At 46.3% G+C, this 27,993-nt stretch overlaps 1 protein-coding gene and 1 long non-coding RNA gene across 2 annotated transcripts in view; both read left to right on the top strand.

Moving 5' to 3' along the window:
* The first annotated feature begins 264 nt into the window (after positions 1-264).
* On the top strand, positions 265-1,756 carry LOC121834503 (vicilin-like seed storage protein At2g18540). Its single transcript, XM_042288197.1, has 2 exons — positions 265-850; positions 935-1,756. The coding sequence occupies exons 1-2, from the start codon at positions 344-346 to the stop codon at positions 1,754-1,756; spliced, it is 1,329 nt and encodes a 442-aa protein (XP_042144131.1). The 5' UTR covers positions 265-343.
* A 6,091-nt stretch (positions 1,757-7,847) lies between these two features.
* The window catches only part of LOC121834501, a 28,360-nt gene continuing 8,214 nt past the window's right edge, over positions 7,848-27,993 (top strand). Inside the window, exons 1-2 of the long non-coding RNA XR_006077240.1 lie at positions 7,848-7,889; positions 9,501-9,767. This is a non-coding gene — a long non-coding RNA (uncharacterized LOC121834501). The remainder of the gene's footprint in view (positions 7,890-9,500; positions 9,768-27,993) is intronic.

Raw genomic sequence — 27,993 nt, 5'->3', positions numbered from 1 at the left:
AAAACCCTGCAGCAGGAAAATAATAGAACAAAGAGAAGCTAAAAGCTGCTAAAGCGCCTTCATGTCTTAAAAGTAGCGTACGGTGCGTCGATGCACGAGGCACGTGCAACGTGCAGACTTTGGAAAGATCATGGCGGCACAGCGCACATTCGAACTAGATTTCAGATGCCATATTACAGTGGCCATGTTCTTCCCAGAATTGGCGCACGGCACGTGTCTCGAGCATTTCCACAACAATGAATGCCGCCACTTTTCTCAGGATAGAGGGGCTTTAGCAGCTGCTGCTAAACGTGCTGCCCGAGGCTCGAGCTGAGGGTCAGCGCCGCCGGCGCCATAATCCAGCATGAGTGATATCACAAAGACGACGACGACGAGCCGTAATCAGGCAGTTCTTTTTCACAAAATGAGCGAATCAGATGAAGCAGCTGCTGCTAAACGCACTACCCGAGCAGAGGCTCAGCGCCGCCGACGCCAAGATCCTGAAGTGCGTGCCGCCGAAGCTGAAGCTAAACGGCGCCGTCGACAAGACCCTGAAGTGCGCGACGCCGAAGCCAAGGCTCATCGCCGCCGCCGAGAGCAGCCAGGAGTGAGCGCCGCCGAATCGGAAACCAGGAGCCGCTATCGAGAGGACCCGGAAGTGCGCAACGCCAAAGCAGAGGCTCATCGCCGGCGCCGAGAGCAACCAGGAGTGGCCGCTGCTGAGGCTGAATCTAAGCGCCGCCGTCGAGAGGACCCGGAAGTGCGCGACGCCGAAGCAGAGGCTCATCGCCACCGCCGAGAGCAGCTAGGAGTTTGCGCTGCTGAGGCTGAATCTAAGCGCCGCCGTCGAGAGGACCCTGAAGTGCGCGACGCCGAAGCCGAGGCTCATCGCCGCCGCCGATAGCAGCCAGGAGTGAGCGCCGCCGAAGCGGAAGCCAGGAGCCGCTATCGATAGAACCCGGAAGTCCGCAACGCCGAAGCAGAGGCTCATCGCCGGCGCCGAGAGCAACCAGGAGTGGCCGCTGCTGAGGCTGAATCTAAGCGCCGCCGTCGAGAGGACCCTGAAGTGCGCGACGCCGAAGCAAAGGCTCATCGCCACCGCCGAGAGCAGCTAGGAGTGGGCGCTGCTGAGGCTGAATCTAAGCGCCGCCGTCGAGAGGACCCGGAAGTGCGCGACGCCGAAGCAGAGGCTCATCGCCGCCGCCGAGAGCAGCCAGGAGTGAGCGCCGCCGAAGCGGAAGCCAGGAGCCGCTATCGAGAGGACCCGGAAGTGCGCAACGCCAAAGCAGAGGCTCATCGCCGCCGCCGAGAGCAGCCAGGAGTGAGCGCCGCCGAAGCGGAAGCCAAGCAAAAAACAAGGATTGCTAAGCCTGACGGTGCAACAAAAATTTTCCAACGGCTGTTTAGAGACAACCCGTTTGGGAGCGTATGTTCAGTCTGCGATCGGCTCTGGTTCCAGAACGACTTGCAACCGCTACCGGACAGATGTCACGAAACCCTAGAGCAATCATTTCCAAACTGGGACCTAACCCAATTCAAACTGTGCTCGACCTGCATACAATCAGTGCAAAAGGGTCATATTTCTCATCTTTCCTCAAGTAACGGTTATGTATATCCCCCGAAGCCAGCCCACCTCCCACAACTGAACGCGGTGAGTGAGAGACTCATATCTCCACGAATTCCTTTCATGCAACTGCGACGGCTGATGCACGGTGGAGGTCAAAACGGCATTAAGGGACCAGTAGTGAACGTCTGTGTGACGTGGATGACATGGTGACAATGTTGCCTCGTGCCATCGAACAAGACCGAGCCCTCAATGTACATTTGAAGCGGCGTATGCTTGCGAAGACGACGTACCTGGCAGGGGCAGTAAGGAAATGTGATCTGCTGCCGTGGCTTAAGCTGCTGTGTGATAGCACGCTGTACAAGCATTATAATATCAAGTGCGATTTTGCCCGTTTGGGGGATATCGTAGAAGTGGACGAACACGACGAGATCGAGTTGCTCCCGCAATGCTCAGACCTCAACGATCCGATCCAAGTGGCTACAGCCATGACTCTGGCTCAGCACACTCTCGTATGGGACGAAGACAAGTTTCTAGTGATTGCGCCAGGTGAGGGAAAAAGGCCCGTGAGCATCCTTTACGACGAACATGCAGAGGAGCTCTCGTTCCCACAGATTTATCTCGGTGAGCCGCGCCGAGTACATGCCAGCGCAAAACCGACAGTCTTCACACACGCCATGAGTGAGATCCGCAGGTCAGACCGTCGAGGGTCACCCCACAGCACGTACTGTACATGGCCATGAAAGTGTTTAGGCACCGAGTAGCCGGTGACATGTGTGTGGCCTTCCGTAACATAAAGGCACTGGAAACACTAACGAAACAACAGTTGCTCGACAAGGATTTTGTGCAGCAAGCGGTCAAGCACGACATGGCTTTCATGCATGGTATACCCAACACCGTGCAGTACTGGACAAAACGCAAGAAAGACCTCTTTGCTATGATACGGCAGTTGGGTAAGCCGACCGCGTTCCTCACTCTTTCTGCCTCGGAAATTCACTGGCCCGACCTTGTGCAGTTGCTTCAACGCCTTCGGTTGAAGCCCGGCGAGATCGAAGTACCACTGGAGCAAATGAACAGCATTTATCGAGCTCAGCTAGTGAATGACGATCCCGTAGTCTGTGCCATATACTTCGACCGATTGGTGCGTGTTATTCTCAACATTCTCCGCAACACCCGTGTATCGCCTTTTAGGCCGTACATAGTCGTCGACTACTTTAAGTGGATCGAATTTCAGCACCGCGGGTCGGCACACCCGCAGATTCTCCTTTGGCTTCAGAACGCGCCCAACGAGGAGCTCTCGATGCTCATGCCCCAGACTCTTGAAATGGCCAACGTTCTGCTTTCCATCGACAACGGATGCTTGAAGCGGGAGCGGACTCAGGTGCACCAACACACGCACACCTGCTACAAGCACAACACGACCAGATGCCGCTTTTACGCGCCTTTTATGCCCATCGATGAATGTATGGTTGTAGTGCCTTTCCCCACTGTGGACAATGAAGCGCAGAAGAAGAAAATCGAGAGCCTCCTAAAAAGTACGAGGCCATGCATCATGCCCTGGAAACGACAAATTATGACTGCATGGAGCAGTTTTGGGAACATCACGGTGTCGCGGACAAGGCGGAGTACATTTCTATTCTCCGAGCAGGCACTCCTCGTGCCACCATCATGCTACCCCGTTCTGTGCAGCAAAAGTGGGTGAATTACTTTAACCCATGGGTTGCATCAATTCTCGATTCTAACATGGATCTTCAGATCGTCCTCGACACGTATGCGTGTGCTGCCTACGTGGTGGAATATGTAAACAAGGCCAACCGAGGTATGTCGAACCTCAATCGGGCAGTGCAAGAAATTGTCAAGGAGAAGAGGGACATGGCCTATTCTCAGGCACTGAGACATCTAGGTGTGAAAATGTTGAATGCCATTGAGCTGTCCGCACAGGAGGCCGCATGGTGTTTGCTCAACCAGGATATGTCGGAGGCGAGTCGAAAAGTTGTCTTCGTGAACTCTGCATGGCCTTAGGAGAGGACGCGCACTCGGAAGTCTAACGCTCAGATGGCGCAGGAAGGCTTAGTAGAATCAAGCACGGATGTTTGGAAACGGACGATGATCGAGCGCTACGAAGACCGCGTTCCCGAATTGGAAGCTGTTACTCTGGCAGAGTTCGCTACCGAGTACGACATATATAACTGCAGAAAGAGGAATCAACGACGGATACTTCGCTACCGCGGTTGCTCCGTAGACGATTCAGTCAACTTCAATCGAGAACATGTCCTGCTCTTCTATCCATTCCGCAAAGAAGTGGATATCTTAGACCAAAACTGTTTCGAGCGTTTGTATGAGCAAAACATCGACGTCATTCTACAGAACAAAGCACGCTACCACAGTGACGTAGACATTGAGCAAATTCGTGCCGTTTGTAATTCCATGTTCCAGTCAAATGACGGGGAAAATTCTGCCACTTCTGAGCTCCCAGATGTGAGACTGCACCCGATGGCCATGGAAAACGACGACTCCGATCTCCTAGACATCGGTACGGTCCAATCCAATGCCCCGTTTAAGCAGTGCCCCGCCGTCTGCACGCGCCAAGACGTCATGAGCAGAGATGAGTACCTGGACACAATACGGAAGACAAATGAGGAGCAGTACGAGATTGTCCGAGAAGTCGTGCATAGACTCACTATACCGGACTCTTCGCCACTACAAATCTTCTTCACGGGAGTGGCTGGGTGCGGGAAGACATTTGTACTGCGTCTCATCATGGACGTCTACAACAGATACTGCAACCCTGCTGGTTCAGATAATGTAAACGCCTATGTTGCCTGTGCTACAACTGGAAAGGCGGCGGTCGCGCTTGGTGGAATAACTGTACATGCAGCGTTCAGACTTACCATCAATAGGGATGGCGGACTGCGGGACAATGAGTTGAACACGTTCCGCTATGCGTTCAGGAACGTCAGGTGCGTGATTATCGATGAGGTTAGAATGATGTCCGCCGACATCCTGCAGAAAGTGGACTCGCGACTCCGCATCATCACTTGCAAATATCTAGAGCCTTTCGGCGGGTTAGACATCATCCTCTGCGGAGACCTGCGCCAGCTTCCCCCCGTTCGTGCCGCCGAGGTTTTCAAGCGCGTCAAGACGAACAGTGTGTTTAACACGGAAATCGCATGGCACCATTTGTCATACTTCGTCCTCACGAAGGTCGTAAGGCAAAGCGATCTCAGGTTTTCCACCATACTTTCTAAAATTGGAGACGGTGCAGAATTGGATTCCGAAGAAATCGCATTGATCGAGAGTCGGTTCGTCACGCAACAACAAGCAGAAACGTGTTGTCCCAGTGGCATCCGCTTGTACTACTCCAACAAGGAATCAGACTACTACAATACGAACACAGCCATTGCAACCGAAGATAATTCTGTGGCATGTGCGGCACGGGACACAATCGTTGGATTCAGGTCTATGCAGGAGAAGACAGAGGCAATGCGCAAGGCCGAAACGCTGCCCAAGGCCGAACTCGGAAACCTGCCAGCTAATATAATGCTATGCATTGGAAAACCATATATGCTCACACTCAATGTCGATGTTTCCGACGGTCTGGTCAATGGATCTGTTGGAATACTCCAATATATACAATACGACACACTCCAAGAGCCGGAACGCATCTGGCTGCATTTCGGTGAGCTTGGTTCCAAAATTGCGATTGGAACCGTGGCGGCCGCAAAATCCCGGCACTTACAGGCACTCGACAGAAATATTCAGCAAAATTGGACACCTATCGAAAGACGCACAGTCACTTGCGTCATTGATAAGAAGTCAAGGATATCCTTGAGGAGATGCCAGCTACCCATTGTGCAAGCAAGTGCTATCACCATTCACAAATCACAGGGAGGCACGTATGAAAACGTGGTGTACTCGTATGCCAAGAGTCATCCACAGAAATTGGTATACGTGGCACTGAGTCGTGCTACAGACATCAACGGGCTCTACCTCACCAATGTGGACAATGACTTTACGTTCTACCACGGCAAGCCCAATCCCGACAGGGCACTACTTGATGAGTTTCGTCGGCTGCAGTCACACAAACTCCAAACTGTCACTGCTAAGTGCTACGCAATGATTGAGCAACCGCACTTGTTCTCGGTCGCCGCGCTTAATATTCGCTCTCTGCCGGCGCATTCCAAAGACGTGAACCACGACCCCATCCTACGCCAGGCATCTGTACTTTGCCTCTCGCAAACGTGGTTAGATCCAAAACAGGCGGTAGAAATCATATACTGCCAGTACTGCTGCGGCGTCAGTAGAGAGCACAACAGAGCGGCGGGAGTGGCCATCTACGTGCGTAAGGATCTGTCTGCCGTACCCATAGAGATATTTGGCACGTCAGACGAAGTTGGAGAACTTTGTGCCGCCAAGTTCGACAACGGCTTGATAGTGGTGACTCTGTATATCTCGCCTACAGCACTCACCAAAGATGTCGTGTATTTTCTGCAACTTGCGTTAAGCACACGTGGGTCCACACCCATGTTAGTAGTGGGGGACTGTAATGCAGACTTAAAGACGAATAAGAACTTCATACCACTTATGCAGGAAAACCTCCCATTTCTCTCCCTCGTAACAGCGCACACTGCTGTGACGACCTCTCGAAACACATGCATAGACCTCGTATTTCAAAATCAGCCATTGGTACATCACCTGGAACACATATCCTGTCACTTCTCAGATCACAAGGCTTCCTTCATAACAATCAAGGACTGGGATAGGAGTGCTATTAAAAGAACCAGTATAGGAGGAGATTGCTCTATATTTGTATATATTGTGGGGATTTTGGACGCCGAACATTGGCAACGATATGGAGTGCGCGCTAGGAGGAAAGGAGGAGGAGAAGAACGAAAGCTGGAGAATTGTTCAGTCGGACGGTCTTGCGTACCTTGAGAGGTGTTAGGCGGGCCACTCGGAGGAGCATCTACCAGCTTCGTTATCAGTTGGAGCGTACAAGTCGTACAAGACGAAGAGGACGACGAGGACGATGAGGTTGAGGAGGAGGAATAGGAGGGGGGGGGGGGAGAGGAGATGCCAGATACCTGTCGTGCAAGCAAGCGGTCTCATCAATCGTAAATCACATTGGAGCTTCCAGATCTGACAACTATATTTCCTTTCTCCGGACAAGCGGTGAGCAAAAATACCACAATATATATATATACATATATATATATATATATATATACATATATTACATAGTTTAGTACGGTATGTCGCAAAATCGAAATACCTCAAAAAAGGAGGAGGAGGGAACGAGGGGAGGAGGGGCACGAGAGAAGGAGAAGGGGAGCACGAGAGAGTACGGATGAGGAGGAGGGACATGCCCTCCCCTCCGTTTCTTCTCCCCTCCCCCCCCCCCCCCCCTTCGCATTGTTAAGACGTCCCACGAAAACGTTGTAAACGTCTTTAACAGATTTCAGACCGGCTTCGGTACATTTATTGTAGGTCTGTTCCAAGCATGTGACGACTTTCAGGACTCTGTTCCATCATCAAGTATTGAAGTTCATCTTACGTCGGGTCTAAACAAATCACAATACCATGTTTGCGGTAAGTTCCTTATCAAGTTTAAGATGGTGTGCCTGCCTGTAGCTTCTCCAAAGTGTCTTTTTTCACGCTTGTTTCACTTATTACAAGTGTTTTTTGGTATTATACTCCGCCGAGTGCCCATCTACTAGGACGACGAACACCATCCCAGTTTTAGTCTGGTGATCACGTCACCTTGAAGCTCTTGTAAGCTTAGAATTAAAAACGTTTTGCTGCTCACCCACAGCAGACAAAAAAAAAGGTAGGCAGCATTTGAACTTCTCACTGTCTAAGCATGGGTGTCAAGCATAAACCCTGGGAAAATTTGCCCACTGCTTAACTACATGCTTCTTTTTTCATGTCCTGGCTGGCTGCTACACTGGAGAGGCTGCTGAACATCGTACCACGGCGGCTGATCATGGCGTTCTAGTTAAACTAATAATGGGGTTTTCATCCAGGACGTAAATTGGAAACTCGCGGAGCAAACTTGAAGGTACATCGTTATAACAAGTGCGTACGTTGGTTTTGTACGTTATTGGCGTAAACCTTGGCTGGATATGCAACGCAGTTTCCAGTATACACCACGGTTTTTCCCCTATCAATAAAATGTCAACCTGCCAAAATATTTGTTCTGACTCTATATTTCAGAGCACAGCTCTTAAGCGACCGTTTCCGGCTTGAGCGGCAAGGAGGACAGCAGTAGGAAGGTGGAGGAGCAAGGGGAGGAGAGACAAGGAGGAGGAGCCGAGGGCAGGAGAGGAGCTTGAAGGATGAGGAGGCGGTGAAGGAGAGGGAGGGAGTGGAGGAGGAGGAGAAGGGCAGGAGGACTAGCAGGCATGATCACGAGGGAGGAGGAGGGAGGAGGAATATACCCTCCCTTCAGTATCGTTCCCTCCTCCTCCTAAAGAGCTGCGCTCCAATTCGGTGTTACAGGGACTTGTAAACGGCTTTCATTTTTATGCATCATTTTAATGTGTACGGCGGTCACCCAGGGTTTCCTTATCTTTTTGTTTACGGTTACGGTTTTTAACGGAACATGCAAATGATAAAGTTCTTTAAAAACGTCCAAGAAAGTATTATAAGAGACATCGACGTTTAAGCTAGAATAAACAAAGCTCCAGTCACAGTTAAGAACTGCATTCCTAAATGCCAGGAGGCAGTCATCGGACATTTTACGGAAGGTGGCGGTACTTTTTTGTTTTTGTTGTTAGACGGTTCAGAGAATACCGCGCACAACAGCTCCTCATCAGTGATCAGCGGTGTCTCATTGTCAACCTACTTAATTTCAGTTCACGTTTGAGCACGGCTCGCCTAATTGTGATTAGTCAACAGACTGCACACTACCATATGGACCGCGCTTCAAAGATCATCATTCTCGCCGTTTTGTACTTTTGCCTTCGAAAACCCTCCTTGCTCTACAGCGTTGCACTATTTGTGCTTCTATGTGATCTATTAGAGTAGATTTGGAACACAGCCATGGTTAATAGTGCATAAGAGCAACTGTACATATTGCTTTCCCCCCTTTATTGATAGCAACTCGCCTGAACATCTGGATGCTTCAGAACTCTTTAGCCGATATAAGATGCGAAGACATCTATGCACGACACACCTTCAAAACATTTTCGCGGCACCAATTCTTGATCGGTATCCTAGCGTGCGAAGGCACAGAGACTCAGCGCTTCGGCATGTCAAAGAAGCTTTGATCATGCCGCAAGACCGTCGAAACTTGCTTTCGACGAGTTGTGCCTTTCTCTTGCGGCACTGCGCTTGCGTAAAAATTCACACATGTTACTCGCTTATATTTGCCTACGTAAAAGGGACTATTAAAATATATGCTCAAGCAAACAGGGGCCACTTTCCGAGAAGAGTGTCCAACCCCTTCCCTTTTGTAGTAGCTTCTCCTTGGCTGGAACGATTATTGATGCCTTGCGTGGGAGGAAGAGCGGAGTCAATCATTGTTTCGGTGGCACCGATTACTTGAGGAACACTCCTATGAATCTTCCTCCCATTATTTTCATTTTAGGGAAAAATGCTTGGTGTGACGTGTGGTTTATTCGCTATGTTTAAATAGTTTTGTTGCTTTGCAGTTGTCGAAGGTGGGACTGATTTAGTTACTGCATCAAGCTTTAAAGGCAATGAGGTCATTGCCAAAGTTCTGTGTTTTTGCTTTCTATCCCCTTTTCCAGCAGCAATCTTTTTGCTGTGAATAATTGTGTGTCATAATTGCAGTTATAATAGTTTTTATGACACTGTGAGGAACTGCGGGAATTTCTATAGTACTTGCATCGCTTTTTACAATGTGATAAACCGGAATCGCCTGCTCCAAAAGCTCAAATGTGGGGGACACGCTACCACAGCCGTGATGAAGCACTCACGAATCTTTTCGCTGCAGATTATACTTATGAGCATCGCCAGCAATGACAGGGCCCATATGCTGGCCGAACCACAGGACGCCATGAAATTGATTGTTCTCGAGCCAACCACGGGAAAACAGTGGTTCCTGGGACCCATCTTGGTGGATTTCAAGTTGGGAGAATCAGGAGCCTGCCAGCACTGGTCTTCAGCTACGATGCCTCTACAGAAGCCGCTATCCCACGCCAGTCATTCGAGGCACGCTACCACAGCCATGAAGGAACGCTCGGACATCTTTTTGCTGCAGGTTCGTTATTTGAATACTTTAACTTGCCCTCGTTCAAGCAACTATTGTCTGCTAGTGGTATCCTGCCCCGGTGCTTGGTTGTGCTGTTTTCGTTGCGTGTGGTCTTGGTTTCGGGACGTCATGTCCTTAAGTTTGCAGTGTGAAATAAATTATATGAAATATGTGCTACAAAAGCCATGCTTTTGCTGCAGAAGCTGCTACAAGCAGTTCACCACTGATGAGTACATTTTGTCTGTTAATGCATGGAAACAGCCACTTGTGCTTTCTTGCCTTTGAGACGTGCTCAGATAATTATATGGTTTGAAGTTGAACTGAGGGGGGGGGGGGGGGGGGCGGCTTCATTGTTTACTTTTAGAATGTAACATGCATCTCCAATGTTCAACTCAAAGAGCTTCCCGCAGCGTCCATCTGCATCACACTGGGCAAGCCTTTGTGCATCTTTTTGGCATGCAGGATACAACACTACTTTATTTCAATTGTAGGCCACTGTATTACCATAAAATACCAGGCAAGCGCCCACTCATAATTTAGAGATAATCGCGAAAAAATGGGGAATGGGCACTTGCCTCGTCATCAATTTTACATATAAATGTACTGTGCATATTTTCTCAGATCTTAGAAATTTGGATATCGGCGCTTCATGTGGAACGGGCGGATGCATGGTATTCTACGGTAGCTAAGAGTTGTACTTGGAGTGTCGTTCGGTACAAGGAAAATAGTTTTTCTTCATATGTTCACAAATCTAGCGTGCGAAGGCACAGAGACTCAGCGCTTCGGCATGCCAAGGAAGCTTTGATCATGCCACAAGACCGTCGAAACTTGCTTTCGACGAGTTGTGCCTTTTTCTTGCGGCACTGCGCTTCCGTGAAAATTCACACATATTCTCATTAGCAAGTATTCGGCTTACACAGGGTTTTAAACGAATGTTTTTGGCGAATGACGGCGAACAAGCAGAAAACGTGTCTTCAGCACGCTGCGGCCAGCCTCCCCAACACTCCAAAAACACGATTTTTCGACGTCCAAGATTGCCGTCTGGTGGCCGCACTCGCGAAGCGGGGATGCGCGATTGAACAATTGTCATAGAGATTAGTTAGTTTATGTGTAAAAAAAGTTCTTGTCTATGGCAGTTTGTTTTGAGGTGGGCCAATAATCTCCACTAGAGGGCTGGATGGCGCATTGAGCGAACAGGTACGAAGCCACCGGAAGTAAGCAGCTTGTTCCGGAAGTGAGCGCTTGACAGGCTTTCCTACTCTTACGAGCGGTGGTCCAAACAGTATCCAAGGCGCTTGATTTGCTTTTGTTATAACAATAGAGCCTGCTTGTCGCGCAATAACAGTTCATGCAGGCCCGAGAAGTCTTCTTGGAAACCATTTCATGTCTGAGTAACGCGATTCTAGTTGATTAAGTGTACACTCCCCAAGTTCAAGCGTCTTATTCTCAAGATTGATTACTGAAAGGGATTATTAAAACCCACGTAAAAATGCAAGAAAGCAAAAACCAAAACATTAACTAAATCCACTATAAAACCCAGCAAACACTCGACTTCTGTGACAAGCATCGAACTTCCGATGGCTTCACTCGTGCCCGACTCCGAGCTAGGCTCAGCGCCTTCCAGGCCCCTATATTAGAGATCAGTGAGGTAGGCCTACCGCGCGAACGACGGTCGTGCGTGCATGACGTCGGTGGTACCACGGGATGGCACCACTGACGTCATTAGATGCTAGAGAGCCTCGAGTAAGAGTGCATTCAACTTAAACCATGGAGCGTGTTTGCAATTTGAAGGTGGCGTTAAAGATGGCGGATTATACAGTTTTCTGCGTGTAAAAAATGCTTAACCTATTGAACAAAAATGGTGTCTATAGAAAATGGTATTTTATTCTTCGCGTAAAATCTTCAAGCATCTGTTTATAACCGGATTTACGTTGAAAAACTACCCGTAGGCCCGTAACCAACAGCAAAATTTTGCAATTTAATGGCGCCCATAAACACATGCCTTGATCTACTAGTTGAACACACTCTTACTTGAGGCTCTTAATTAGATGCTGGCTGGAAGCAGATGACGATATGCCACCTGCTTTGGCCGCTATGATTCAATAAATGCTTTCAGCAGATATGATGTATTACCGTTCGATAATAAATAGGACTGAGGTACACAAACCACTTCCGTCCCACGGTGAGCTTCCATAGACGAAAACAATTTTTTTCTTTCATGAAATTGAGGAACCCCAAGTTACTCGCTTATATTTGCCTACGTAAAAGCGACTATTAAAATATATGCTCAAGCAAAAAGTGGCCACTTTCCGAGAAGAGTGTCCAACCCTTAGTTTCCCTTTTGTAGTAGCTTCTGTTTGGCTGGAACGATTATTGATGCCTTGCGTGGGAGGAAGAGTGGTGTCAATCATTGTTTCGGTGGCACTGATTACTTGAGGAACACTCCTATGAATCTTCCTCCCATTATTTTCATTTTAGGGAAAAATGCTTGTTGTGACGTGTGGTTTATTCGCTATGTTTAAATAGTTTTGTTGCTTTGCAGTTGTCGAAGGTGGGACTGATTTAGTTACTGCATCAAGCTTCAAAGGCAATGAGGTCATTGCCAAAGTTCTGTGTTTTTGCTTTCTATCCCCTTTTCCAGCAGCAATCTTTTTGCTGTGAATAATTGTGAGTCATAATTGCAGTTTAATAGTTTTTATGACACTGTGAGGAACTGCGTGAATTTCTATAGTACTTGCATCGCTTCTTACAAAATGATAAACCGGAATCGCCTGCTCCAAAAACTCAAATGTGGGGGACACGCTACCACAGCCGTGATGAAGCACTCACGAATCTTTTCGCTGCAGATTATACTTCTGAGCATCGCCAGCAATGACGGGGCCCATATGCTGGACGAACCACAGGACGCCACGAAATTGATTGTTCTCGAGCCAACCACGGGAAAACAGTGGTTCCTGGGACCCATCTTGTTGGATTTCAAGTTGGGAGCATTAGGAGCCTGCCAGCACTGGTATTCAGCTACAATGCCTCTACAGAAGCCGCTATCCCACGCCAGTCATTCGAGGCACGCTACCACAGCCATGAAGGAACGCTCGGACATCTTTTTGCTGCAGGTTCGTTATTTGAATACTTTAACTTGCCGTCGTTCAAGCAACTATTGTCTGCTAGTGGTATCCTGCCCCGGTGCTTGGTTGTGCTGTTTTCGTTGCGTGTGGTCTTGGTTTCGGGACGTCATGTCCTTAAGTTTGCAGTGTGAAATAAATTAAATGAAATATGGTGCTACAAAAGCCATGTTTTTGCTGCAGAAGCTGCCACAAGCAGTTCTTTTGTAAGCTTCACCACTGATGATTACATTTTGTCTGTTAATGCATGGAAACATTAGCCACTTGTGCTTTCATGCCTTTGAAACATGCTCAGATATTTATATGGTTTGATGTTGAACTGGGGGGGGGGGAGGGGGCGGCTTCATTGTTTACTTTTAGAATGTAACACGCATCTCCAATGTTCAACTCAAAGAGCTTCCCGCAGTCTCCATCTGCATCACACTGGGCAAGCTTTTGTGCATCTTTTTGGCATGCAGGATACAACACTACTTTATTTAAATTGTAGGCCACTGTATTACCGTAAAATACCAGGCAAGCGCCCACTCAAAATTTAGAGATAATCGCAAAAAAATGGGGAATGGGCGCTTGCCTGGTCATCAGTTTTACATATAAATGTACTGTGCATATTTTCTGAGATCTTAAAAATTTGGATATCGGCGCTTAATGTGGAATGGGCGGATGCATGGTATTCTACGGTAGGATAAGAGTTGTACTTGGAGTGTCGTTCGGTACAAGGAAAATAGTTTTTCTTCATATGTTCACAAATCTGGTTCCCTCCATTTTCAATTATATATAAGTGGCACAGGTAAGAAAGATTGTAAATAATTTGATTCCCCGAAAAACAGAAAAAAAAGACAAGTGACACATTATTTCCAAGCTCACAGTTCACCATTTGCTTTTCTCTGGTTTATTTCTATGGTACATACTACACAACAAGTAATCACCCTGTGCCACCTACCTTTTCTGAATGCTGAGGATGCTTGCTTTTGTTTATTGGTTGAAGGTGATCAAGATCCTTTTTTAACAAACGGATGGACCGGATGACCGGACCGGCAAGCCAAACGATTTGTAGGCTTTGGTATTCTGAAGCGTAGCTTATTTAGCGGCACTGGCCGATATGATTGAATTGTACATAAAACCTTCTTCATAAAATAAAAATTGCTTATTTCGGCTCAAATTAAAAGTGGTTCGAGTTCTCCTTCTGCGTGCCATCAATACCTGAGACATCGACTCAATACAATTCACTAGGATTCTATATGCATTGCCAAGTCGACAACTACTTGTCCTTTTAGGCTTAGGAATGACCAGAATCGAAAGACAAAATAAAAATGTGGCGATATCATTTTCATACTTTGCGATTTAAGTGATGTAATCGAAAGCAAAAGCCTCCTGCATTATTTATTGCTGACACGCGTGCCCGATAGTGCAGTGACTACGACATATTATTTCCAAAGCAAGCGACCTCCACTGGGAGGGGTACTGCCATGTTTCCCCGCCATCCCTGCTTTGCCGGTCACGTGACCCAAAATTCCTCCTTGTAGAGAAATGCGGTTAACTTTCTGCTGCGGTTAAAATTAACAAGTTTCAAACAAGTGGGCCCAGATGTGGTTTATAACTCGGCTGTCGCTTTGTCTAATGCAAATTAGAAGAGTCCTATATGCCACTTGTAAAGCATTTGCCTCTAGTAAAATTGGTTGGAAGTCATCGCTGTGTTTGTCCGTCTAAGTGCCCTCTCAGTTCGTCCCTGTTTTTAACGCGCTGTTGCTGCTAATAAGATATCGAGATGATATGGGTGGCGCGACGCGACCGACGCGATGACAACAAGCGCGACCGAAGAGGGCGGAGAAAGGAGAGCCCAGGGAGAATACATCCTCCTCTTGTTACGTCACTGATTGTTTATCAAGTGAGTTGCAATACGGAAATTTACAGGGGCGTTTTACACGCTTCACTCTCCAAATCGCGAGCAGAAATTTCTTGGACACTTCCAAAACGAGGTTTTGTTACTTGACACGAGTCTTTTTTATATAATACTAACGACCCCCATTTGAGGCTAGAGGGGCCCTTTCCCTTGAATCTGCTTTCAGGGACTTTTAGTGAACCGTCCTTCTGTTCTGCCTACCGCACAACCTCGGGACGCGCGCTTAAAAGCAGGCTCCAAAGGCTCCGGTAATGCGGTGCGCAGAACACGGTAAGAATTTGCTAAAAGTCTTTGGTGCATTGGGTGTTGCGTAACGTGTGAGGCACCCATGCGTCAGCAACAGTATCACGGCAGAATTGGAGATCGCGCGTTTCCACGCGCCATGAGCTCGCTCGCGACTTTGTGCCATCCGTGCAATTCATTTCGAGTCCTTCCCGACCGCCATCACGACGAACATCTCTCGGTAATCGGGGAAGCCTACGACGAATGAAAATATGTCCGACGAGAGTGAAATGTCGCAGCAGTCAGTGGGGCCCTCGACGCCCGGGTTGAGCGCCGAGGAACGCCAGGCTCTCAGAAAGAGGAAAGAGGTGATTGTGAATATCGGCGTCGTGGTCATCGTCGTCCTTGTGATCATCGACTGCATTCTGCTATACCTTTACTTATCCGGAAACCGCACCTACGTTGTCACCAAGGAGCAAACCAGGAAGGAAAATATAGTTCCTGTGGCCCACGCCCGCCTCGAACACAAAGGCCAGGTGAGTTTTCTACTCGCTTCAGAGATTTTATGGTAGTTTTTTTGCGGCTCAACATTTGCTGCTGTGAGGAAGATGATTACACCAGAAACCCAGCACGTCTAATCCTAAATACACGACCAAAATGCGGGGGAGTTCGCAATCATTTTGTTCTGTGTGTATTTCGACAGCGGAGAGTTAATCGGCCTCCATCGCCGCTTTTTTTTGTTTTTTTACTAAAGCTGCTGCGTATTTGAAAAGTGCCGCCATTGCCTTCCCTGCCTGCTTGCAGATCACAAACGGATACTGATTGAGAGACGACCAAAGCCTCGGAATGCGATTGGCTGATCGGGCTTTGTTGCTTTGAAAATCCCAATTTTTGTATTTTCAATCTTCGGAGCTTCAAAAGAGTCCTTCTAAACTATAGTCGGATGCAACCTGAGAACAATCTTTTAGCTCCACCCACAAGCGCACTGAGCCCATCTGAAGTGCCTCCGCCGTCGAGAAAGTAGTTCGCTGGCAACGTTGCTTTTCCTTCCTCCAGGAAACGTGTCTTAAACTACTACAATATTTACTTAATTCATTCAGGACATTTAAATAAGTTAGAATACGTTTTTGTCAACGAAATAGCTGTTTAGTAAAGAAAGAAAGTCATGTCCAATGTACCGTCTTCCCAATTCATTTTCTGTCCAAGATACTGTCTAGCATACCGTCTAACATACCCCTCAGCAGTGCTAAGCCTCGCGCCCGCTTCGAAATTTTCGTTGGCGATAGCGTCGCTGGATTCTCACGTTGTCGCGCAAAAACTGCTGCAAACGCAAGCCGATACCATTAGGATTTCCTGACGTAACCTCGGGCACGTAAAACACGCTGCAAAAAAGCAGAATAATTGTCACGAGAAACTAGCGTCGCGTTGCTAAGGCCAGCAGCCATGTTGAGCTTTTCTTTTTTTTTTTTCAAAAGGATCGCGATTGGTCCACGGAATCGTGACGTCATGAAAACGATTGGCTGGCGTTTCTCGGCGTAGGATTACATTTTCCTCTGAGAGGCATTTCCGTTGTTTTTTTTTAGCTTGCAACCGACTATAGTCGGGGCAAGATCGGTATGGAGCGGCATTGTACTGAAAGCGTTCCTCGCGAATATTGGCCCTATGCAATCAACTTATCAATAAGCCTTTTCCGAAATTCACTCTGGCAACTTCCATAACTATCATCATGGAAGTGTACCTTTACATGCTAATGGCAGCCTTTGATGGCTGGTGAAGCAAAAATTTAAAGTCGGGCAATGACGTGGAGCCTGAACGTACCTGAGACGTTAGTTTGCTGTATTGTTGTCCGATGTCGCCATAACGAGTGTTGTAAGTTTCCATGAGCTACGCTTTTGAGGGCGACATGTAAAACCTTAAAATATTCAGCTTCGACACGCACCAGACAGCTCATGACAAAGATATGTAAAGAATTTTAACGATAGTTCTACTTAGCTAAGCGCCTTGACCAGAGTCAGCCTCCTTTATACTGACAAAGCCTGGCAGTTCGACCACGGAGCCACAGAGTGCCCGGTCGCAGATTTGGAACTCGCGGATCTGGTAGCACAGGCAATTCCACCTTGAAGACAAGGCCTGCGCGTTTCCTCCTCTAAACGTCTGCAGTAGTAGATCTCTTGAGCAACCGAACTAGCCCGGATTAACACCATCGTCTGCTACGTCGTCTGCGACGTCATCTACTTTACCGCCTGCTTTAATGGTTTATGTAGCAGATAATGACACAGATGCTCACACCGAGTGTCCGTTGATATATCATACGATAGAGTTAGACGTTCACGTGGAGCGCCAAATGCATGAGTGAAATTGTCTTACAGCTGTGCGAAGGGCTGCAAAGACCTTCGCTGGATTCTGGACCCTGGCACTGGAGGCCATTTTTGAGGGCGCTGTTTATACTCCGTTCACTCTTAAGCAGAGAATGCAGCCAACGCTACAAGTACGAGAGCTCGATGTCGCTGCTTGGAAGCCTTCTTCCGCAGAACGAGAGCGCGCGCTAGAAATGCACGTCTCCAATCCAGGAGCGCGTGCTAGCTCGCGCTCCAGGCTGAGGGAGTGTTTGCATGGACGTTGCAAATGAACTGGAAGCTCGCTATCAGCTCACCCTCAGCAGTCGCGCACACAGCTGTTGCCGCGAGTGAATGCGGCGTAGTTGGGACGCAGCCCCTACTCTCGTCAAGCTTCAACCTGTTTGCCGCTTGGGGTTGGTCGGGGATCAACTAGCGAAACGTCATGCGCAGGCCTTGTCTTGTATGTGGTACTGGCACAGAGCATCGAAGAGCCATATCTCGGGGAACCTGGACGTCAGCGTACAGTTTTTGCAGCGACGAGTACCCGAAACACACTTGATCGCTCGGGAGAAGTGTGTATCAACGTCTCACCGCAGCGGGGCGCGAGTTACGTGGCTCGCTTCTCATTCGTTGTCTGCCGCTCCACCTTTCCTATTTCGGCGGCCGCTTGTCGTGGCAATCTGCCAGACTTTGGCAGTATATAGGAATAAATGTTGCTAAAGTTGGAAGCCTGGGCGAGTTGGTATGACACACTTAAATGGTTAAAACGCCGCAAAAAACGACGGACAGAGTAAAGGAGGACACAGACAGAGCGCTGCTGTGTTCTTCTTTACCCTGTCAGTCGTGTTTCGCTCTGTTTTAACCTTTTAAGTATATAGGAGGCTATGACAAAGTGGTAGTTCCTTCACACCGTCGAAATTGGAACAAATAGAGAAATGACTACACCGAAGAACACCGTAACTTCCGTACGTCAGCCGTGCACTAAAAGGTGCTTGATTTTAACCTCTATTAGCATACGCAACCTCAGTCTGATATTTGAGCCACTGACTGGCACTGAATTCGTGAAAGGGTCTATTATGATTTTATTCGCAGATGTCTTAAAATGAAATTGCTCTCCTTGCTTATTTCAAAAGAGGAAAGTTATTTCTCAATGCCTCCAAGCACCGACATCGCATGTGGTGGCGGTACGAATATGTACACTTCTTTCGCTGTTGTGTGGATAGCAATATGTCGGTATACAGGAAACGTCTCTATAATGCTACCTGTAGACTGAGAAGTTAGGTCAGCTAACCAATAATAGAGAGGACAAAGAGAGATTGCTTATGCCACGAACCAAAATGGCTGTCATACGGAGAGCTTGGTGCTACTTTCCCAGGATCGAGTTACTTGTGTTTTTGCTGGGAGCCATAGTGGAGTCCGTCGCTGCTGAGAACAAGATCGCAGTCAGCTTCCTCAACGCGTTTTTGTAACGGTCATTTTAGAAATACAATATAGTAGTTAACTTTGGAAATTAAAAATGTATTCGTTCTGAGCCTGCGCTTTAAACACCACGCTCATTACGGCGCCCAGTGAATACCATATGTAGGCGTCGGGGGTTTCAGTGCAGTATCGCTGGTAGCCAGGAGTTTTCAACTTGTGTCACGTGGTAGGGTCGTTCCCTGCCAAATGGTCCAGGTGTGATGCTTGACACTCACATATTTTTGAAAAAAAAGATCACAGTGGTTTACACAAATCTGAGTAGTAATTTCGCAAATATCTTGGAGCATTTAATTTTTTCTTTGCGTCAGCACTGTTTGTAGTTTCCACAAAAAGTGTTAGACATAGTACAAGTAAACAATTGAAAAAATAATACAAATGATTAGCTAGAAATGACCATTTTTTTCTTAAATTTACTTGGATTCCTCTGTAACATCAGGTCTTATTCATATGAATAGATGTTTGTTTATTGTTTTCATTCGATAAAACAGTAAGATTGTGCAGTTTTTGAGATAGTGTTGTTTAAATTTACTGTTAGGAATGACAACACTAGGTGTTTGTAGACTTTATTGCAGGCATATTTTATGCATGCAATGCCTTCATATCTTTAGCAGAAAAGTTTTCTCTGATATTAGAACATACAGGAAAATGGCGTTTTGGTTAAATTTCAGTTGCAAAGTTCGCATCGAGGTTTTTCAAGTAAAACTATACCAGCCCACTCAAACGAGAAGTCGCTTTAATTAATTATGATCTGCAAAGTTTAAGTGAAGTAATAATATATTTTGGCGTGAAAATACTCTTTAAATTTATCATCCGCGACATCGCGCGGAATCGTTCCATTCGCCTACTTCTCTGCACAGCACGTAGGCAACGGGTTCCATCTGATACGCAGTGGAAGCTGGGGTGCTTCATATGGGCTACGAGCCTCAGTTTGGCGATGTAATAAGTTACCACAAAGGTGATGAAAATAAACCGTAATTCATTATTCCTCCATTTCCCCTGTCGCGCTTCGGGGGTGGCAAATTTTTCGACGAATTCTTGTGATGTGAACAGATTTGTTTTTTTGAGCTTGCAACGCACGCCACTCATCTACTGCTGAACGTAACATGGTTGACCTCATAGGTGTCAATGCCAGGAATTTTTTGAAGCGAGGACGCTATGTTTCCAGTGCCGGGGAAGATGTCGGATTTTCTAAATATACAATCCGCTTCATCAACTTAACACAGCGCGGTCGCTAATAATAGACTTCTTACAAAATCGAAGCGCCCCATCGCGGCGCAATACCACGCACTGCACTCTGGGAACTAGTTGGCCACTCAGTTTTGGTTTCGATTGAATAGCTTCATTTCATGCCATCACGCCGTGACCGAATACGCTGCTTGCGTTTTCGATTATCTGACTTTTCATGAATGTACAATACACTCATTCTCGAGCGATACAAAACAAAGACCGGTGCACTTTCCTTGGTTCCCAAAACACCGACCATTGTGCGTGCGTATCCAAACGTAGTAAGAGGTGGCTTAGTTACCTCACCCCACGAGTGCATCTTTGAGCTTAATTTCATTAATCCCGTCTAGTACCAGTGAACTACAACTGAAATTTGGTCACCTTGAGCCTTATACGTATTTCATTTGCCAAACGTCCGCTTCTTGTTATTTCATCGGGCTAAAAGCAAGCCGCATCCTCACAGGACTATCAAAATTGAGCCCAGCGTTGACACGTGATCTTTTAAGGAAATGTAATAAATTTGACTTCACTACTGCACAAAAGTTACTATGATGTCTTCCCCGTGTCATCATATATCTCCCACTCAACGTTTATGTTGATAGGAGATTAAAATTTGGCAAACGCTGAAATCGGCTAGCTACGACGGAGGCCCTAGCAAGCGTCTCCTACTCCTAGCTAAGCCTTTTTGGACGAGCTTTTACTAACGCCCAAGATCTGTGTGTGAGCAGTGTCTCTGAAATTATCTCGGCATACTCAATCAGGAAGAAAGCAAACACGTAAAAAATATTATGGACATTTGAAACCGTCAAATGCGCCTTGAATAATTTCGTTCGTTTGGCGCACCGCATAGAGAACGTTCACGCCCGTCTGGCGCATTTCCGGCGAACAGTGCGACGTTCTTCACTCAAGTGCTCTACTTTTGTTTTCTTATAACGGTTCGCATGTGCGAATGTGCCTATATGATTGCTCGATAACATTATGCGCAAACACGATTTTAATATTACTGGAATGCAAGCGGGTCAGGACTTCACTTCTTACAGTGCTGCGAGCCAATACAGATCAGAGATATACGTGTGTTCGATTTGAGCTTTTCAATGGCGCCTTCGAGTTTTACCTTGCATGCCAGGCGTATTAAGAAAAACGGTAACTGCAAAAAGTTATATTTCGTCTATAGACGCACCAAACAAACAAACGTCCTGACCAGCAACACTAATGTAAAGGTGCGAGCTCGATGTGTGGATACTTACTGGTTCTTACAGCTTGTTGACTCGTACACAAGTAAGGTCCCCGAGCTTCCCAGCGTCGGGATTTACAGCACTGGCTCATTCATACACCTCGAAACGCTAACTGAAAATCTCGAGTACAAACATACAACAAGCCTGTGTTAAGACAAGCCACACGTCTCGGGCTTGTACTAAAGCTTCGAGGTCTGGCCATTTGGGTTAATTTAGAGACCAAAAATAACGCTCTTGGGACCAGGAAACATGAGAAACGCTCCGTGTATATTCTCTTGTCGACGTGTCGATGGAAACCGAAACCATGCCACTCTCCTCCCTGGCCAACTAGTTCCCAGAGTGCAACGTGCGCAGTGTTGTCCGCAGGAGTTTATCGAAGTAGTCCATTCTTCAGTGGTATGACGAGTCCACTAGCCTGTATCGTCACCTTCAAGCTGCTGCATCCACAAGCAAACAGTGTGCCTACCACTTGCCGCGGCTAAAATAAGTTTGGAGGGAGTATGCTGGCAAAAGTTGAAACATATTTTAGGTTCGAGTCTTTCTTCCATTTTTGGTGAAGCACTTTCCTTTAGGCTCATCAAAAGTAGCCGGTTTTGGCGGCTGCGCAGCAACCCTTTTTTACCTGGGAGGCACCAAGAGACTGAGTTGGGCATGAAAAACTTCCCGATAAAAGACGTGACGTCTTCTGCCTGGATGGTTTGTTTTTCACGTAATATTCTTGTCTCCATTTCGCTTGCAGTCGTCTACGGGCTCTCACGAACGGCTGCCAAGGCTTTATCGGTCTTAGCAGACACTGGTAGTTCCGAGTCCCTTTTATAGGATTGAACAAAACATCTTTGAGCTACTTCCTGACCTTGATTATACTTTCCGGACGTTCCAGGTAGATACAGAAGCCTTCTGCACATTGGCAGAAGTTTTTCTTGAAATTAGACCGAGGGTAGGGAGTATTTCTGCAGGTATCAGGTGTTACAACGAATGGCCACCGGCGGTTCTTCACATAGCGAAGAAAATGTTTGGGACACCATTTAGAAGCCACGAAGGATGTATACGTCTTCACAAAAGCACACACGGAATGGGTAGATCCGGTGGAATTTTGATCCGGCGAGCGTCTAGAACACAATGTGTGGAGGCTCCGGTTTACTTCGCTCAGGTCTGCCACACTTTATATGAACTTCCCTCTAGTCTGGGTAGTGTTCAAATTCAAATTCAAATTCAAATTCTTTATTTGACATTCCTTGTCGAACAAAAAATGCCAGGGCAGGAACAAAAAGCTACAATACAGTAGCTTGACGGGGTTCCTGCCCCTACCTTGGCATAAGAAACAACCAAACCGACAGTTTAAAATTGACAAGACATATACACAGAAATTCAAACTATGAAAAATATACATGTAATCAATTTACATCAAATATAAACTAATACTGACATCCTGCACACTAAAACATGTCTTCCGACAGTTCTATACAGGAAAGATATAAAGCAAATACAACAAAATTTTTACACAATTATTCACTGTGTGAAAAAGTGTTCTTTCAATGTTTTTTTACAAATGGTGTGTATATCAAGGTTCCTTTTCTCTAAAGAGTTTAGACAACTAGGCATGCGGTGTTGCAGCCTGTCTAACCCATGATTAGTACGGGAAAAGGGTACCAGCCAGGAATCCTTTTTTCTAATATTATACGATGCATCATGAGGCCTTTTAAGGTTACACAACTTGATAAAAGTGGAATTGTTATTTTTAATGCTAAGTTTATATTTCATTATTATATTAAAATTGTATAAGTGCTGGAAGGGAAGCACATTGAGTGAAGCAAATAATTCTTTTGTGTGGGCATCGTATGGGGCATTTACTATATGACGAATAGCTTTTTTTGTAATAAATGCAACTTAGTTTTGTTAGCTTGCGACGTCACTCCCCAGACAAGGTTGCAGTAGTTTATATGGGATGCAAAAAGAGAGTTGTAGAGCATTAGCTTGACTTTAGTTGTTAGTATTTGTCTGAATCTACAAAGTATACCGCAAGCCTTTGCCAAGGTCCCAGCAACACGGTCCACGTGTGCATTCCAGCTTAAATGTTGATTAAAAGTTATTCCCAGTGTTTTGACTTCATTTGTAACTTTTATCATTTCTGATCCAAGCTGTATATTAATATCGCGAGTTATTAATTTTTGCACAGGCGCAAATAGTACGGCTTTTGTTTTTGAAACATTAATTTCTAAGACGTTTACCCTTGTCCACTCAAGCAGTTTATTCAGAGTAACATTTGCCAAACTAACGAGATCATTAATGTTATTTGACTGGAAAAAAAGACTGGTATCATCTGCGTAAATTAAGCAATTTGTGCACTCAATGGAATTTATTATATCGTTGATGTAAATATTAAACAACACTGGTCCCAATACACTTCCTTGTGGGACTCCCGAATGGACACTTAGAAGAGGAGAGCGTTTTTCGTTAATTACAACACATTGTTTTCTATGGGTTAAGTATGATTTTAGAAGGTCGCCAGGGATTCCTCGGAAACCGTAATGATCTAGTTTAGTGGATAGTATTACGTGATTAACTCTATCAAATGCTTTTGAGAAATCAATAAAAATACCTAATGTCAATCTATTGTTCTCAAATCCGTTTAGTATGAATTCTTTTTGTGTCAGTAAAGCTAATTCAGTCGACATGCCTCGACGGAAACCGAATTGCCGCTCCGTAAGTATTGAGTGCTTGTCGCAGAAGGAAGAGACTCTTTTGCATATAATCTTTTCTAAACCCTTCGAAATAACAGGCAGTACTGAAACCGGACGATAATTCGAAAAGTCATTTTTATCGCCAGATTTAAACAAGACACTCACTCTAGCGCGCTGCATGCTTTCTGGAAAAGTCCCCGTGAGTAAACAAGTGTTGAAAATATAACAAAGCACAGGCGCTAAGATGTCTAATACAAACTTTATAGGTTTAATTTCTAAATCATCAATGTCACGGGCCTTGCTATTTTTGAGTGTCATAAAAGTAGAGCAGATTTCCTCACAGGTTGTCGGCGCAAAAAATGCCGTATTTGAGTTAGGCGTTCCTAGAAATCGTTTTACTCCACTGCTATCAGTTCCAGACACCACTGAGACTAAGTTCGTAAAATATTTGTTAAACGCATCTGCAAGCTCATTTCCCACTACTGTTTTATTATTTACTGTTAAGCGTAGTTCTTCATTATGGTGAGAACCACAGTTTAAAAGTTTGTTGATTTCGCGCCACACCACCTCACTCTGAGTACTTGAGAATACATTCTCGTAATATGCCTTTTTAGCGCTACGCAAAACTTTCGTCACAAAATTTCTATATTTTTTGAATTTGGAAAGATCATTCAAGTTTCTCGTTTTGACAAATTTCGAATATAAAACATCTCTTTTCTTGACCATTCTAAAGCAATCATCTGACATCCAAGGCTTCCGTAATTTTTTAGATTTCCTTACTTCCTTTAGTTTAAAGCAAGTATAATAAACCTGCTTAATGATGGCTATGAAATGTTCATAAGCTTCCTCAGCATTTGTAGATTCAAGCACTATACTCCAGTCTATGTTTGTGATTTCACCTCGAAAAATTTCCAAAGTTTTGGCATTAATTTCTCGCATTATATACGACTCAGTATGTCGTGCCTTTCCCTTGAAAAATTCACTATCTTTAAAAGACATGTAAATTGGAAAATGATCACTTAGACATGTTATAACCCTACCCGACGTTACATCGTCATTCATGTTATTTGTCAAAAACAAGTCCAGAAGGCTTTCAGAGTGACAGCTAATTCGCGTGGGCTCAGATATAACATTACTACAGGAGAAGGATTCAATAAGTACCTGAAATTCACGTGTGGCTGCCGTATTCTGCAATAGATTTATGTTGCAGTCGCCGCCTATAATAACGCGCAAACCATTTGTACTCACAAAGTCTAACAACCTATTCAAAAAATCAAAAAAAAATTTTAGATTTCCGTTAGCAGGGCGATAGATGACAGCAAATACATATGTTTTGTATTGAAGTGTCAGAGCTTCATAATCTATGTTAATTTCTGAAAAATCTGATAGCAGGCTGCATGACAATTGCTCAGACACAAACTGCAGCACACCACCACCACGTCGATCATGTCTGTTTAAGAAAAAACTCTTGTATCCAGGTAGGTTTAGTACATCGCCTTCGCATGAGTACCATGTTTCGGTAATCATAATAACTTGAAACTTAAAGCGAAATTCACCAAGAAACATGGTCAGTTCATCATCCTTATTTCGTGCAGACTGTGCATTACAATGCAGAAAGGCTAAACAATCACTGCTACGAGGGCGCGCGATATCTCTAGGTGCAGCCATCAAAAAAAGAAACAGATAAGCATGCAGAAAATGCGGACTAAGCCTCGTTAGGGCCTGCAGCTGTGTCACTCATTTTCGCCAGGTCGGTTTCACAAGTAATTTGGATTGCGCGGGATGTTTCTGTTTTTCGTACGAACACTTTGCCGTTTTTTGTCCACGCGAAGCGCGTGTTGTCACCCGCCTGGCCCAAAAGAGCACTGAAGAAGTTCGGTGCCTAGAAAAAAGACTTCTCCGGTAGTGCTTGTCGCCTTTGCATGTCTAAAGCGCAGTGTCTTCTTCGTAGGTGGTTGCTTTCATATCCGGTATCTTGAGCAGCTTCCACAGGAGTGGCCGCACCATAATATTGAAAAGCGTGGGTGATAGAGCCGCCCCTTGTAGAACGCCAATGTGGTTTTCCTGCTCCTGGCCCTCCTTGTTGTCGCTGACGTAGCCTGCCTTGATCTTGTACTTTATGCGAGAAAGGTCTAGACGAAGTTCCGTTGCCTCCACGTCCGGCTGCGGTCCTCCATTTTGCGGATATTGTTTCGGGAGATATGCTGTCGAATGGCTCTTTTCATGTCGACCGTCAAGATAATTCTCACCTGTTTCCTTGTTCGTTTCTTGTCTACCTAATGTTTTCAGACCATCAGCAGGCTATCGTGAGTGCTTAGGTTCGCTCTGAAGCCTGTCCGCTGTGGATTGAAGAAGCCATTTCCTTTAGCGTTGTGTTGAATTCTCGCCACCACCATTCTTTCTATAAGTTTTTCCATAATGGACAGGAGTGATATAGGTCAAAACTTCTTCGGGTCGGTGGATGGTTTGCCGGGGTTGGGAATGAGTGTGACGATAGCCATCCGCCATTCGTCCGGCATTTCGTCCGACTTCCAGATCTAGTTCAACCATTTCAATATTGCTCTTCGGTTAGCGGCCGGTGCGTGCGGAGCATGGGAACGATCGCCCTACCTCCGCCCGGCGCACTCTTGGTTTGGCACTGCTCGATGGCCACTCGGTGAAATGCTTCAGGATTACAAGCAGCGTCTATGGGGGTATCTGTCTTGTAGGTGTATGTCGTAGGTTTGTCTTTGAATTGCGTGAAGAAGGTGTATCAGATATTGTTCACGTTATCTTTGTCTGCTCCTTCTAAAGGAGAGCAATATAACCGGGACCAGACATCCCCCGTTTTGTTACCGAACATGTAGTTGAAGGTTCTCCACATTGCCTCCCATGTTGGTGTTCTTATCGAAAGACTCGTATTAGTCCATTCACTTTTGGGAGCCTATCTTATTCGCGTAGGTTTAGGCTTCGTTCGTGATGCAGTTCACCTCGTTAAGTCCTTTCTTCGTATTTTGTCAGCGCCTCACTGCGCTTTTCCCACAGCGGCAACGCATGCTTGTCCGGTGGATGGCAGTCTTCAGATATCTTCCCGGTGTCCGTGGCCACCCTGGTTGCAATGGTGAGCCTGGTCGAGATGTTGTCGGGCTTTTAGTCTTCCCTTGCACTTCGAGGTGTTCTATGAACTTCTGATATATGATGGTGTTGGGTTGCTTTATCTGTCTTAACGGCTGCTCCGCCGCCCTCTAGTTCGATGACCATCGGGATCTGGTCACTGTCCCAAGCATCATCCAGGATACTCCGTTATAAGTTGTCTGCTGCCTTTACAGATACTAGGAAAACGTAGATAATGGAGCCTTGTTGCTTTCTGTACTTGTATTTCGTGGGCCTGGGTGCGTCACCCACGAGGTTCCATCTTCATATCGCTTCTCTGACCGAGGCCCAGTCTTCCAGTTAAGTACTAAGGTTTCCCCTGAGGATAATGTGGTCTTCCGGGTATATTTCTCCAATGTGAAAGATTCATGTAAAGTCGTATGCCTTCCCTATTGAAAAAAACAGAAAGAAAATCAAGCTTGTCAAGCTGGTTTGGCTGGTTTTTAAGCTGGTTCGAGCTGGTCTACGTGGTAATCAAGCTAGTTCAAGCTGGTTAAGCTGGTACAAGCTGGTTCGAGCTGGCACTGCTGCTGGGTAAGCTGGTATTTGAGCTGGTTCGAGCTGATACTAAAGCTGGGTCAAGCTTGTCAAGCTGGTTATGCTAGTTCGAGCCGGCACTGCAGTTGGGCAAGCTGGTATCTAAGCTGGTTCGAGCTAGTACTGAAGCTGGTTCAAGCTTGTCAAGCTGGTTCGAGATGGTTCTGAATCTGGCCTAAGCTGGTTCGAGCTGGTCATGCTGGTCTTGCTGGGAGCACGCACGCCAAGGTCGGCTGGGGCGGGGACGAGGCCACGTCCTGTCCTTTGTCCTCTGGTTTTCGGTGGCAACCGGGCTCTTCAGTGCGCTGCGAGCTTCCTTAGTGTGCGAGAAAAGGGAATAGTTTGAATTTGAGAGGTGTTTGGC

The sequence above is a fragment of the Ixodes scapularis genome, unplaced genomic scaffold, assembly GCF_016920785.2.
Source record: "Ixodes scapularis isolate PalLabHiFi unplaced genomic scaffold, ASM1692078v2 ptg001264l_1___fragment_5__unscaffolded, whole genome shotgun sequence".
NCBI lineage: Eukaryota > Metazoa > Arthropoda > Arachnida > Ixodida > Ixodidae > Ixodes > Ixodes scapularis.
This window is presented reverse-complemented; position numbering and strand designations above follow the sequence as displayed.